The 13,601-nt window shown below is 49.5% G+C and overlaps 2 protein-coding genes across 3 annotated transcripts in view; one reads left to right on the forward strand and one right to left on the reverse strand.

Moving 5' to 3' along the window:
• Window positions 1–10,580: 10,580 nt before the first annotated feature.
• ENHO (energy homeostasis associated) lies at window positions 10,581–12,547 on the forward strand. Its single transcript, XM_012656147.1, has 2 exons — window positions 10,581–10,836; window positions 11,742–12,547. Exon 2 carries the CDS (start codon window positions 11,903–11,905, stop codon window positions 12,131–12,133), a length of 231 nt encoding a protein of 76 aa, XP_012511601.1. The 5' UTR covers window positions 10,581–10,836; window positions 11,742–11,902; the 3' UTR covers window positions 12,134–12,547.
• Window positions 12,548–12,705: 158 nt separating this feature from the next.
• The window catches only part of DNAI1 (dynein, axonemal, intermediate chain 1), a 53,782-nt gene continuing 52,886 nt past the window's right edge, over window positions 12,706–13,601 (reverse strand). Inside the window, exon 20 of one of the 2 annotated variants that reach the window (XM_012656020.1) lies at window positions 12,706–12,896. In XM_012656020.1, coding sequence (XP_012511474.1) covers window positions 12,798–12,896 — 99 coding nt within the window. In that variant the 3' untranslated portion in view covers window positions 12,706–12,797. The remainder of the gene's footprint in view (window positions 12,897–13,601) is intronic. The other variant, XM_012656023.1, reaches the window with a different exon arrangement.

The raw sequence follows: 13,601 nt of genomic DNA on the forward strand, positions 1-13,601 counted from the left end.
GCTCTTGCTCAGGCTGATGGAATGACTATTTTTTGAGGTGAAAAAATATTTAGCTGAAGTTCAACTATTCCTTCATTTTCACTTCAATTTCTTTTTCCTCTATTAAATTCAGGTAAAAGTATATTTTCTACTTTTGGTTAAAAAATAGCTTCTATAGTATGTCCCATTAGGACTATAAGAACAGTCCCATGCTTAGATATTTTTTCTACCTGTCTGGCTCTCTCTATATACCTCTTTCTCTGGGTGCTTCTTTCTTTATGTAGGTATATGCCTACCAAAGGTACTACTGATTACTTCTGGGTGGTGAGGTTTTGAGTGCTTTGTTGCATTTTTCTCTGTATTCTTTTGTCTAATTTTAAAATGTTTATTATCTATCTATGTCTAAGACAAATCACTTAATCTCTATGAGACTCAGATTCCTCATCTTAAATCTGGGGATAATAAAATACATCAGAGGGCATTTTGAGGGTTGTGAGATAATATGTCACCTCCTTTGCAGGCTGAATAATGGTCCCCGATATGTCCACATCTTAATTCCCAGAACCTGTGACTGTCACCTTATATAGCAAAAGGGACTTCGCAGATGTGATTAAGTTAACGATCTTGAGATGGGAAGATTATCCTGGATTATCCAGGGGGGCCCTATAATAACAATGGTTCTGATAGGAAAGAAGGAGGCAAGAGGAGTCAGAGTCAGAGGAGGAGGCGACGGGAGGATGAAAGCAGAGATTGGGTGATGTGCTTTTGAGGGTGGAGTAGTTGTCCACAAGCCAAGGAATACGGGCAGCCACTAACAGCCTAAAAGGAAAGGAAATAAAATAGACTCTCCTCTGAGAGCCTACAGAAGGAACCAGCCTTGCCAAACCTTGACTTTATCCCAAAGAAATTGACTTCAGATCTCTGGCCTTTAGACTACAAGAAAATAAACCTGTGTTGTTTGAAGCCACTAAATTTGTGGTAATTTGTTACAGCAGCAACAGGAAGCTAATATTTACACATTCCTGTGTGCTGTTTCCTTGGCCCAAGCTGACCTCCCCATCCATCTCTTTCATCCATCCTACTTGTTCAACTCTTCATTTAAGTTTCCCTGGCATGTCCTACCTCCCTCTGCTGCCCAGGAGTGAGACGTGCATGCCCCGCCGTAGCACTTGCCACCCTGTGTCATAGTTGCTCATAGGTAGGTCTCTCTCCCTCACAGGCTGTACATATGTGAGGACAAGGCTGGGGCCCAGCGGAGGACTCAGCTCAGAAACTGTTACATGCATAGATGAATGAATGAGGGCTCGGCGAGGAGTTGGTACCTTGCAAATAACCATTCCACTCTTTCTTTGGTGTCAGGATCTCTCCCTTCCTATTTCTCCCTGGCTTTCTCTCCCATCAGCCTGTCTCCACATACACACATTCTTCCCATCCTAGAGAACCAATCTATGTCTTTATCTATGACTTCTTTCTTCAGCTGTTGGTCCAAACACATTTGCTGACATCTATTGTGTGACTCTACAGATAGGCTTATCTTTGCACACGTGTGTGTTATAGAGATCTATGAACCTCTTTATGAGTGTTTTCCTGGATATATGGTATTTATACAGTGAGTGTTAAACATGCATGTCTCTAAGTGGATGTGTGTTCTTATGTGCATGCCTGTGTGTGTAGGCTTGTTGTTGTCTATACATGTGTCTTTGCTTGTACGTATGTGTGTCTCTGCTTTGTGGGTTATATGTATGTGTCAGTGTGTGTCTGCATGTGCAGGGAAGGATACCTTTTGACTTCTGCACCCAAGGGGTTGGACTGCTTGAGGCAGGCGTTGGTGTGCCAGGATAACGTACCGAGATGTTAACTGAGTTCTGTCCCAGTCACAGTCTTCCCTTTCCTGTCTCTCCAGAAGGTTGGGCCTGTTTTCTCCTTGTCTCCTGTGAGGAGGCCCTTAGGCCCAATGCTGAAGTCAACCACAGACATCTCCCTGACTCTGGCCTTCTGGAAGCCTAAACTTCTTGAGTGGATTATACTTAGGAGAGAGAAGAGGAGGCAAAACAATCTAGATGGTCCCTACCCAAAGAACTAGTCTGTGTTTGCATTGGCGGGGTGCCCACAAATGCTCCTTAAGGATGTCCCAGGAATGGGGGCAGGATGGGCTTAGGAAGGGGGGATCCTGGACCCTGGGATCCCAATCTGGGGATCTCGGCAGGGACCATGTGAATCACAGCATAAAATACCCAGGACTTCTGCACAGTCGGGGAGCATGTGGTGAGGAGCGGGCCCAGTAATGATCTTCCTACCAGCTCCAGGAGCTGGAACCTGGGAGATGAGTTATATTTAGTTTAGTTTAGTTTTGTTTCATTTTACCGTTTTAACCATGTTTTTTTTTAAAAAAAAAACAACAGAGTCTTGCTCTGTCACCCGAGTTAGAGTGCAGTGGTTTCATCATAGCTCACTGCAACCTCAAACTCCTGCTCTGGGCTCAAGAGATCCTCCTACCTCAGCCTCCCAAGTAGCTGGGACTACCGGTGGACGCCCAGCTAATTTTTCTCTTTTTTTGTAGAGACGGGGTCTCGCTCTTGCTCAGACTGATCTCGAACTCCTAGAGCAATCCTCCTGCCTCTATCTCCCAGAGTGGTTGGATTACAGGCATGAGCCACCATGCCTGGCCCACATTAATCATTTTTAAGTGAGTGTACAGTTCTATGGCATTAAGTACATTCACCCTGTTGCACAACCATATATTTAGTTTTTATAAAATAGAGAAACAATATTAATTTTGCACACCTGAGCATACCAACCACTGGGCTCAGTGTCACTGGAAAGACACCTCTCAAGTGGGGGAGGTAGGACTATGGAGGAGCAGAGGACAGCCCCTACCTCTGGGGAGAAGGGCAGGAGGAAGGATGGGAAGGAAAGCCAGGACTGCTGCAAACCATCCTGTGGTCAGCAGTGGGCTGGCTGGGAGTTGGGGCTGCAGAGGATGTGGGGCCAGGCAGTCTGGGTTTGAAAGCCAGGCTGAGGTTTAGGAGCTTTTGCTGAGAGTCAGGGGCCCAGGGAGCTGGGGAGACCTGGTCAGCTTTGTGTTTTGGAAAGACTGCTGCGGGGGCTGTGCAAAGGAGGGTAAGGAGGCAGGAGAGTGTGGAATCCATGTGGCTGAGAGCACGAGCAAGCCTAAGGTACGTTGAATGAGTGATGGAGAAGGCCTGAGAGCAGGCTCTTGCTATATCCAGGCAAGAGAAGGACTGGGGCCAGGGCAGCAGGGACAGTGCTTTTTAGAGCACACAATCACCACATCTTGATGTGGGAAGAGGAAAGAGGGGAGGCAGCGGGTATTGTACGATTTCTCTTGGCTGGGAGATGGTAGGCCTGTTTATTGAAGCAGCACAGGAGGAGGACAGGTTGGGCAAGTTGATAATCATGGCTCAGATATTCAATCACTTGCCTACAGTCACACAGCAAGTAAGGGACAGATAAGTTCTTTTTTTGAGACAGCGTCTCACTCTGTCACCCAGGCTAGAGTGCAGTAGTGTCATCATAGCTCATTGTAACCTCAAACTCCTGGGCTCAAGTGATCCTCCTGCCTCAGCCTCCTGAGTGTCTGGGACTACAGGCACACACCACCACGTCCAGCTAATTTTTCTATTTTTTGTAGAGACAGTCTTGCTCTTGCTCAGGCTGATCTTGAACTTCAGAGCTCAAGCAAATCTCCCTCCTTGGCCTCCCAAAATGCTAGGATTACGGGCTCGAGCCACGATGCCTGGCTCATAAGTTCAGATGTAGACATGCCAAGTGTGAGGCACTGGTGGGACCTCTTCATAGAGGGCATCTAGTCAGCAATTAAAAGAAGGACTCTGGAGGCAGACAGACCTGGGCTCCTGTTGACCTTGGGACAAGCTGATCAATCTCTTTGATGTTCAGTTTCCCTAAGTGGAAAATAGGATAACAGTACCTACCTCATAGGGTTGTTGTAAGGACTTAATGAGACGATGTATATAAAGAAACTGGCACAGTGCCTGCCGTGTTAACACTCCATAAATCTTAGTTTTTAATAACAAGAGCAGCAGCTACAATGACAGCAACAAATACCAGTCTGGGACTTGGGAGTCTGAGTTAACATTAAAGCATCGTCAGCACAAAAATGGACACTGAAGCCACAGACAAAGAGAGCTCACTTGAGATGAGAAGAGAAGAGGGTGGAGACAGAGGGCACAGCTCACCAAAGAGGCTGAGGAGGGGTCAGAAAGGTGAGGGAGACAACACACTGGGGTTGAGGGGAGTGCAGCAAATTTGGGTTCTAAGCCAGACTCTATTGCTTGTTGCTATGGGGTCTTAGAAAACCCCCTTGATTGCCTTGAGCCTTGGTGCCTTCGTCTGTTTCATGGACCTGTCTTGCATCTAGACAAGGATTATCTGTGATGCATGTAAAACCCTGACACAGTCTAGGTGCTTCACAGACAAGAGTTGTTGTTCTAGGCAGAGGAATAAATGTTCCCAGCCAGAGTGGCCTCATGGAACACAAGGGAAGATAGAGTTTCAGAAAAAGGATGAACAGCCTCAATGTTGCCAAGTAGTCAACCAAGATAATGACTAAGAAGTATTCATTGGATGTGACAAGGAAGTAAAAGTGACCTTGGTGAGCCAGCTTCAGGGATGGTGAGAGCAGAAGGCGGGGGCAGTGGCTTAGGAGTGATGGGACGTGGGGAGGTGGAGCTGAGACAAAAGGTGACAGCTTGGCAGGGATGATGAGGAGTAGGTGGGTGGGGGACAGCGACAAGCATGGTTTTGAGATGGGGACGTCAAAGCACATAGCAAGCTTGCCTGTCCCTGAACGTAGCTTCTGTGTGCCCACCCTGCTCCTAAATGCCGAGGACCAGCTCCAGCCTTGGGGCCCTTTGTTCTCCACACAAGGCCTCTCTGTCTGGGCACAATCCCAGGCCCCGCTGCGCTCCCTGGGCCCCAACCTGGGTCACCCAATGCTGAGGACAGGCAGCTCCTCTCTCTGCCCTACTTTCCAATGTGGCCTGGAAAAGTCGAAATGGTTCACACCTTGGGCCAGTGCCTTAGCTTTTGTCCCTGTCCCTGCTTGCTTGGATCTGCACAGCCCAGGGGAGATGGGCAGTAATAATAAAAATAGCTATCATTTATATCCTTTTTCATGATTCCTTCTCACCAGTATTTAAATGTGTCTATGTAAGAAACATGTAAAAATTGTTTTAATTAAAAAAAAACCTCTGACTCCGCATCTTTCTGTAGCTATTCTCCTTCATCCTAATTTTTACAGTCATTTCTCTTGAAAGAATCATCTATATTGTATCTACTTCTTACTCCTGAAACCACTAAAATCTGGCTTCTACTACATATTCCATCTCCATTTCCTCCTGCCCACTGGAACTACTTCTTGTCAAAATAATCAACAACCTTCTTGTTTTTAAGTCCCTTTCTATAAACTACTGGACCTCTCTTTGTCATTCTGGGTCATTGACCTTTCTCTCCTTCTCAAACCTCTGTCCTTTCTTGGCTTCCCTAAAATTATGGTCCCCCCTACTCTTCCTGCTACCTCTCTGACAGATCCTTCCTTATCTTCTTCACAGATTTATCTTTCTCTCCGCATCCATAAAGGTTAGCATGGTGGACTCCTTTATGTTTTGTCTGGATGGCATCCCCTTCTGATGGGAATTGCCTTTCACTGGCATGGTTATCATGGAAGCCACCATCTTATGACCCCCCCAAAAAATCACTGGTACAGGGAATGACATCTGACCAAAGCCAGGATGATGAGAGAAAGTCCCTGGGAATTATGGAACTGCAACTCAGAAGGATAAAAGCCAGAGCTGGAACTGCAGAAGAGCCAACACCTTGTTGGGCACCTGGATTGTAAGCTGTAAAGTTTGAGAATTGTCAGGAGCTGGGTTTACTATTATATAGACTGGAGATGCACTGGGTCAATGTGATGTCAGCAAAAGCCAGTGTATACTTTTCCTCACTCTCTTCTCTTGCCACAGCAAACTATGAAAGCTCATGATAAGAAAGTAGCATCATCATAAGATAGTGGAGCCTCCAACAGTCTGAATTCTTGAGTGAACACAGTGAGCAAGACTCCTCTGCCCCACACCCCACTCACCCATGCTGGAACTATGGCATGAGCAAGAAATACATCTTTGTTGTTTGAAGCCAATAAGATTTGGGGGTTGTTTGTAATGACTGTGTTACCTAGCTAATCCTGATTAATATAGGTAGGAAGCAGGTTGGACATAGGGTTTTGATTTCTGCTGTTGCTGGTAGTAACAAGTGTCCAGTTTGGGGGAGTGGTAATGGCAACAGCAGTGGTTTCCCAGTGGTTGCAATATTGAGTTCCTATCGCAGAAGGGCCATAGAGCTTATAAAATTGGCAGATTGAACTCTTGGTACTTAGTATTCAGAGTGGCAATGGCTGTGGTTTCCCTACCAGGTTGTGTGTATGGTTTGGATGTTGTTCCCAGAAGCTTAGCCTCAAGTCCATTTCCCCAGCCCTCTGAGCTGGGGAAACAATTCTGAGCTAAATAATCTCTTTTAACAAATCCCTTTTCAGCTTCGACTATCCAGAGCGGGATTCTATTGTATGTAAAAAAGAACCCTGACTGATAAAATTACTATATTTAATAATCTCAGATTCTATCAATTACAAGAGAAAAGTTATTTTATGAACTACTAAGAAAAAAGAGGCTAAAAACCTCTTACATGCCATTAGTCGTAAGACATATTCTGATTTCATAGTTGTTTAAACTGGAAAAAAAATGCACCTTCGAATCAATGAAATATATTATTAGCAAGTAGAATTCCCCCAAATGAAATGAAATTGATAGGCAGCCAATTATGGTTTCAAAAGAATTGCATTATCTGTGGGGGGAAAAAAACCCACACTTAATCCTCATAATTGCAGAGATCTGTGATTGCTCAATCTCAGGATAATCCCTAAGATACCACCAGAAAGTGTAGTGCTAATTGGTATAGAGCCTCACAGAGAAATCCTCCACCATGGAGCTCTCAGAACACTGGAGAAGGGGTCTTAGCCTTGTGGGCAAAACCTGAGGCAGCCAGATTGGCTGACCAAGGAACTCCACAGCCAAAGGAGTGAGTCAACAAACAGATGACATGAGATTTTCTAGCCCCATCATTTTCATTATTATTCATGGCCAAAAAAATAAACAGTAGACAATGCTCCGGAGGCACAGTGCTTCCTTTTTACTGCATTTTATTACCTATTTCTATCACTCCGTATCAGGACTTTTGGTGGGTGGAGTGGTTTAAAGGTATTAATAGTTCAAAGGCAGTTAAAAAGTCATGGGATTATTATAATAGAAGCCACATTTACACCTCATGGAGACCTAACTAGATCATGAAGGGACATTACCCAGAGAACCTACATTTGAAGAACAATGGTCCTATGATATATCCTCCAGAAGCTGGATGTGTCACTGAGTTATTCTCCATTGGAGAGGAGGTGAATTTATTGGCATATGTATAGTGGGATGGTTGAATTATGTAGGTGAGGGTATTTCTGGAATCATATATATAGGAAATGATGTGTATGTGTTGGGCAAACACAGGGTGGACTGTAGTGAACAACTGCCATTTTGCTTATTCATGATCCCTCTTGTCACAGAACCACCACTTCCACCTCCCCACTGCCCAAAGGGTTATCACGTGGGCCATGTTAATCAATTTGATCCTCTTCCATTGACCACCACTGATTGGCCCAAAGGTAAGCATCTAACTAAGTTGAGCCAATCAAAGTATTTCCTGAGGAAACTGCAGCAACAACAAAAGAAGAAGAAGAAGCCAATTTCTCTTTGTGTGCCTAGACAATAAGATTTTAAACTTTGGAATTGTCTGAAGTCATATTTTTTACCATGTGGACCAGGAGTGCATTGAACGTCAGTCTGGGGGTGGGGATGACAGAGGATCGGGATGGGGACAGGGGAGGGAAATGAAGAAGACAGGCAGAAAATGAGAGATGGAAAGAGAAGCCTGATGGTTTTTGATCTCTTAGTTTCAGTTGTTCCTGAGGTCTCCCTGTCTTTCGGTTTCATTATCTAATTATAAATGTATCTTTTTGCTTAAACTAGTTCTTATTCTCCCTGAGTGCACTCATCCACTTTTCTAGTTTAACTACCACTCTTCTGATAACTCACAAAATGTTATCTTTAACCTGGACCTCTCTTGTGAACCTCAGACCTGTTTATCCAACTGCCTCTTGGACATCTCCACTTGGGTGTCCTACTCACACCTCAAATTCAACATATCCAAAACTAAACTCATCATCCCCACTACCCCAGTCCCTTGCTGAACCGGCCTCCTACTCATGTGTTCTCCATCTCAGTAAATGGCACCACAGCATCCCTAGCCACTAACTTGAGTTATCCCAAACTTTTCCCTCCCATTCACTCTTCCCCTATCCTCTAGGTCTCAAGTCCTGCCAATTGTAGCTCCCAAATATCCTCAAAGCTCTCCTGTTCTCTCCACTCCCATTCCTCTCCATCATTTCAGTCCCTTATTATTACTCCTGTCTTCACTCTCAAATGCCTTCAATCCCCCATTCCACCCAGTAGCCCACATCATCCTTCTAATTTCCAGCTATGATCACATTATCCTTCTGTTCAAAATTCTCCAGTGGCTTCCTACTGTTTTCAGGATAAAATCTGAACTCCTGCAGCTGGGTCACAAAATTCACTCACATTGCACTCAGATGTGCAATGATATAAGTCTCCTGTTTCCTACAACGGGTCTGATCTTTCTCACACTGCCCTCACCCTGCTGGGTAACAGGGTGGGGGAGAACTAAAATTAATCCACTCTGGTAAACTCCGTAGGATCCAATAATTTATTTTAGACAGTCTCTAAGTAATTCAGTAGCTTCGGATGACTCAGTCTCTCAGATTATTTTATCCTTCCCTTTCTTCTTTTCAAGATAGCATCTGGATTTATAGGGGTGTTATGTGAATTTCATGGCACTGGGGGAAGGGACCCCTTAGTCACATGGTCCTTGGGGTGTGTCAGTTGGCATTTGCTGAGATGAGATTGGTGTGGTGTAAATGAATTTGTGAATAACAACTCTGAGAAGTAGCCATTACTATAACCATTTTACAGATGAGGAAGCTAAGGCTAAGAGAGGTTAAGTAACTTGCCTCAGGCCACAAAGTTAGTAAGTGGCAGAACCAGGAATCAACACCACCCTGATTCCAATAGGCACTTGGCTGTATGAGTCTAGAATTCCTGAGAGAAGTTAAGACTAGATTTGGGAGCACTGAGAGTCTTCACCATAAAGTGTCAGGGATGTGACCATCCATAGAGAATATGTAGAGTGGGATGAGAAGGGGGCCCAGATCAGAATATGTAAAAATCATAGGCCAGGTGCTGTGGCTCATGCCTGTAATCCTAGCACTTTGGGAGGCTAAGGCAGGAGGCTTGAGGCCAGGAGTTCGAGACCAGTCTGAGCAAGAGTGAAACCCAGTCTCTACAAAAAATAGAAAAATTAGCCAGGCATGGTGGCATGTGCTTGCAGTCTTAGCTACTCGGGAGGCTGAGGCAGGAGGATTGCTTAAGGCCAGGAGTTTGAGGTTGCAGTGAGCTATTATGAGGACACTGCACTCCAGCCTGGGCAACAGAACGAGACCCTGTCTCAAAAAAAGAAAAAAAGAATCACTGGCATGTGAGGGTGGGAGGGTCAGGGAGAGAGGAAGGCCTACTTGTCTGTGACTGTCTAAGCTATCTTCCTCTTAGGAGAGCTAGGATGGAGAGAATCTGGACCTATTCCAGCCAGGGCTGAGCCATCCCTCAGGGTACCCCACTCCTCCTTGTCCCAGGCTCCCCAACAGCACAGCAAAGCATAAGCCTGCGACCAACACACTGTGTGGGAACATAGTAAATGTGTCCAAGAACTTATGTTGCCAGAGATTCTCACCCCTCCTAGGCCCAGGGAATGTGGGGCCAAGTACAAACCCTCTAAAGTGGGGATGCACAGTCCACACCCAAGTGGGAGTGGGACGTGCGGGACTATGGGGGCTTCCTAGATGAGGGCGTTCAGTCTTCGTCAGGTATGGGCCTTCCTCGGGATGGCAGGGTCAGAGACCGCTCCTGCATATGAAGGGGTTCTCCTCAGCTGTGGAAACGTGGCCCTTCTCACATACTGGGTGTGCAGCCGTTCCAGGTGTGGAATGTGCAAAAAAAATCCCTGCAAGAGGGTGGGCCTTGCCCCCATCCCACACCCTCGCCCAGGAAGGATCAAGGGACAGCTGCCCCTTGAGCTCCCCTCCGAACCCCCGCCTCCTACACAAGGAGTGGACCGATAGTCCCCACCCCAGCCCATGACCAATGGCGCGGAAACCTGGCTCAGCCAGCCAATAGAATGGCGGCAGCGGTACTGGGATGGCTCCGCCCCCGTCAGGCCGCTGGCCGCCGGCCTCCGAGGGGGCGGGGCTCTTCGCTGTTTTCGCTGCCTGCCGAGCCCGGCCGAGCCCAGCCGACCGCAACCGAGCCCAGCCGACCGCAGCCGAGCCTAGCCGAACCACGCGCAGCTCCCGCTGCTGCCGCCGCCCGAGCGCCGCCGAGCGAGCGAGCTGCCGCGGCCGCGGAGGAGGTGCCGCCCCAAGGGGAGGAGGTGCCCGCTCGCCGCAGACCGCCCGCGGCAGAGGCCGCCCGGGTCGCGCCGTGGCGGGAGCGGCCGGCGGAGGCTGCGCGGCCGAAGGGGAGGGCCGGGGGAGTGGACGTCGCCCCTGCCGGCCTCCCGCCGCCCGCTGTCCGCAGGTTCCCCAGCCTCAGTCGGCGCCGAGCATCCCGCTGCCCCGGCTCCTCCCGCGGGCGCGCACCGGGCTCAACTCAGGTAAGGGGGGCCTCCCCCCACGGGCTCGGGGCCGATAACCGGAGACCCAGAGACGCACAGCCGGGAAGAAAGAGAGACAGACACAAAGACAGACACACAAGAGACGCACAGAACCAAACCCCACGGAGGAGAGAGACACGTCCGTGGGGACAGAGGAACACACAGCCTGAGAGAGAGAGAGTGAGAGAGAGATACAGAGATACACAAGCTGGGAGAGAAACGAGACATACAAGAGACACACTCAGACACACAGAGATGGGGACACACAGAGAGACACAAACGTAGAGGTGGGCATGCAGAGGCATAGGCACACATCCAGCAAGGGAACAGAGAGATGGTGTAAAACAGCCAGACACACAGACACACCTGGCCCAGAGAGACAGACCCACAGACAGGCACACCTAGGTACACAGCCTTGGGTACACAGAACCCACACATGCCTGCCAGGGCCTCCACAAAGTTCCCTCTGTGTGAGCTGGCACCTCTGGAGGTCTCCTGGGAGGGCTGGCTGGAGTACTGAGAGAGAGGAGGCGCCCAGGCCACACCAAGCTGGGCACAGTCCCCATCCTCCTGGGCCTCGCTCGGTCTGCCACCACCAACAGAGGGCTTTGGAGCACTGGAAGCTTGGTGGGCAGGGCCAGGCTATGCCCACTGGTTCTAAGGAGAAAGATAAAGGCTGCCTGCTCCAGCTTCTCCACTCTGGCTATGGCCCTCATTCAGGTGCCCAGTGGCCTGAGGATGGGGGTTTGGCTCTATGGGGTATTTGAGTCTGTTGGGACCCAAGGTCCTCTGCCAGGGAGGTCAAAGATGTGGGAGAGGGGCTCTATTCCCTACCCCTCTGCTCCTGGGCCTCACCCCACCCCTTCCTCCTCACCACCATCTCCTTCTCTCTGTACCCTCAACAGGCTCAGGACTGCAGGTAGACATCTCCACTGCCCAGGAATCATTGAGCTTGCAGAAAGGACAGCCTCCTTGGAAGGCCGGCCATACTGGAGTCCCACCTCGGCATGGGCCTTGCCATTGAGGCAGCCCCGCGGTCTGTGCTGCTCTGAGGGTGCTGCCTGTCATGGGGGCAGCCATCTCCCAGGGGGCCCTCATTGCCATCGTCTGCAATGGCCTTGTAGGCTTCTTGCTGCTGCTGCTCTGGGTCATTCTCTGCTGGGCCTGCCACTCTCGCTCTGCTGACATCGACTCTCTCTCCGAATCAAGTCCCAACTCCAGCCCTGGCCCCTGTCCCGAGAAGGCGCCACCGCCCCAGAAGCCTAGCCATGAAGGTAGCTACCTGCTGCAGCCCTGAAGGCCCCTGGCCTAGCCTGGAGCCTGGGACCTAAGCCCACCACACCCAGAGCCTGGAATCAGGATTCCAGAGTTCAGCCAGCCTGGGATCCAGAACTCAGAGTCCAGCCTGCTTGGAGCTGAACCCAGCAGCCCAGAGTCTAGCCAGCCTGGCTCCAAGAGGGCCTCTGGCCCTAGGGAGACGTGCCTGGGGTGGGGGTTCATGAGTTGGTGCTAGGGCCAGGGCCATCTGGACTCTGCTCCATCCCAAGGGCCAGGGGTTGGGTCCACCCTTTCCCTAGGCTGAGCCCCTCTAGGCCCTCTAGGTTGGGGAAGCAAACTGGAACCCATGGCAATAATGGGAGGGTGTCTAGGCTGGGCCCCTCCCCTGGTCCTCCCACTGTTTGCTGGATAATAAATGGAACTATGGCTCTACCCTGAGATTCTCTTCTCTTCCTGAGGGCCCTGCAGTAGCAAAATTAAAGGTATGGGCTGGGCTTCCAGATATAAGTTTATTTGTGCAAAGAGGAGGTAATGGTGGTTGAGGGCCAAGTCCTGGGGGTAAGGTGCTGAGACTTGATCAGGGGTGGGGATCACATGCTAGGCACTAAGGGTGGGCTGGATACTAGGGTCAGGCACTATAAGTACTGGGTTCAAGAAATGGGACAGGCACTGAGGCCAGGCTCTCAGGTCTTGGTTTTGACTTCCCTCACCAGGTTCAGCAGTTTGTCCAGTTTTGCAATCTCCACAGCTGGACCCTTCTGTACTTCCTGCCCCTTCTTTTCCTGGGGAAGGGGAAGTATATATGGGGGAAGAATGGTGAAGGATGGGTTGCCTCTCTCTGGGTCCCAGCACCACCTCCTCTGTCTGGCCTGTTCCAGCTGTCCCCCACCCCTCCCCTGCCTCCCTCCACCCCAACATAATCCTTCCCCAACTCAGGCTAGGTGACACAGGGGCCCTTCTGAGGGCCTGCGAGATGGCATCAGCTCTGGCTCTGAACCTCAGATGAACATAGGATCTTGATGCTGGCAGGAGTGGGAGAAGGCATCCATCCCTTGACCCTCAGAGGAACTAGCCATTCAGGCCAGGGAGAGCTGTAGCTCTGGGGAGGGGGAATTCCTGACTGTTGGGACCACCCTTCCCGCAGTTAGGTCCCTGGCTGAGTCCTATCAAGGGAGATGGGGAGGGACAGGGGTGTAGACAAAGCCACAGGTGCCCTCACCTAGTACTCTGACCTAATGCCTTCAGGTCAGATCGGGAATGGGGTGCCATTTGGGGCCAGGCCTTCCGTGTCAGACATACTCGGGGTGGGGGGATGTCGGAGACCCAGGAGGATAGAGGGGATATCCCATGTGACTCCAGATGTCATTGGCTGGGAATGTTCCTCAGAAGAGCAGATCCTGAGTTTATGACCCTTCCGTCCACCTGCAAAGCTCTCTAATGCTTCTGCTGGTAAGTTGAGCCCCAAGAAAAAGGGAGTTGGGACACAG

Source organism: Propithecus coquereli, unplaced genomic scaffold (assembly GCF_000956105.1).
Source record: "Propithecus coquereli isolate 6110/MARCELLA unplaced genomic scaffold, Pcoq_1.0 Scaffold114, whole genome shotgun sequence".
NCBI lineage: Eukaryota > Metazoa > Chordata > Mammalia > Primates > Indriidae > Propithecus > Propithecus coquereli.

What these genes read in the sequence shown, in the direction of transcription:
- ENHO (XM_012656147.1), top strand. Translation starts at nt 11,903, where the DNA reads ATGGGGGCAGCCATCTCCCAGGGGGCCCTCATTGCCATCGTCTGCAAT.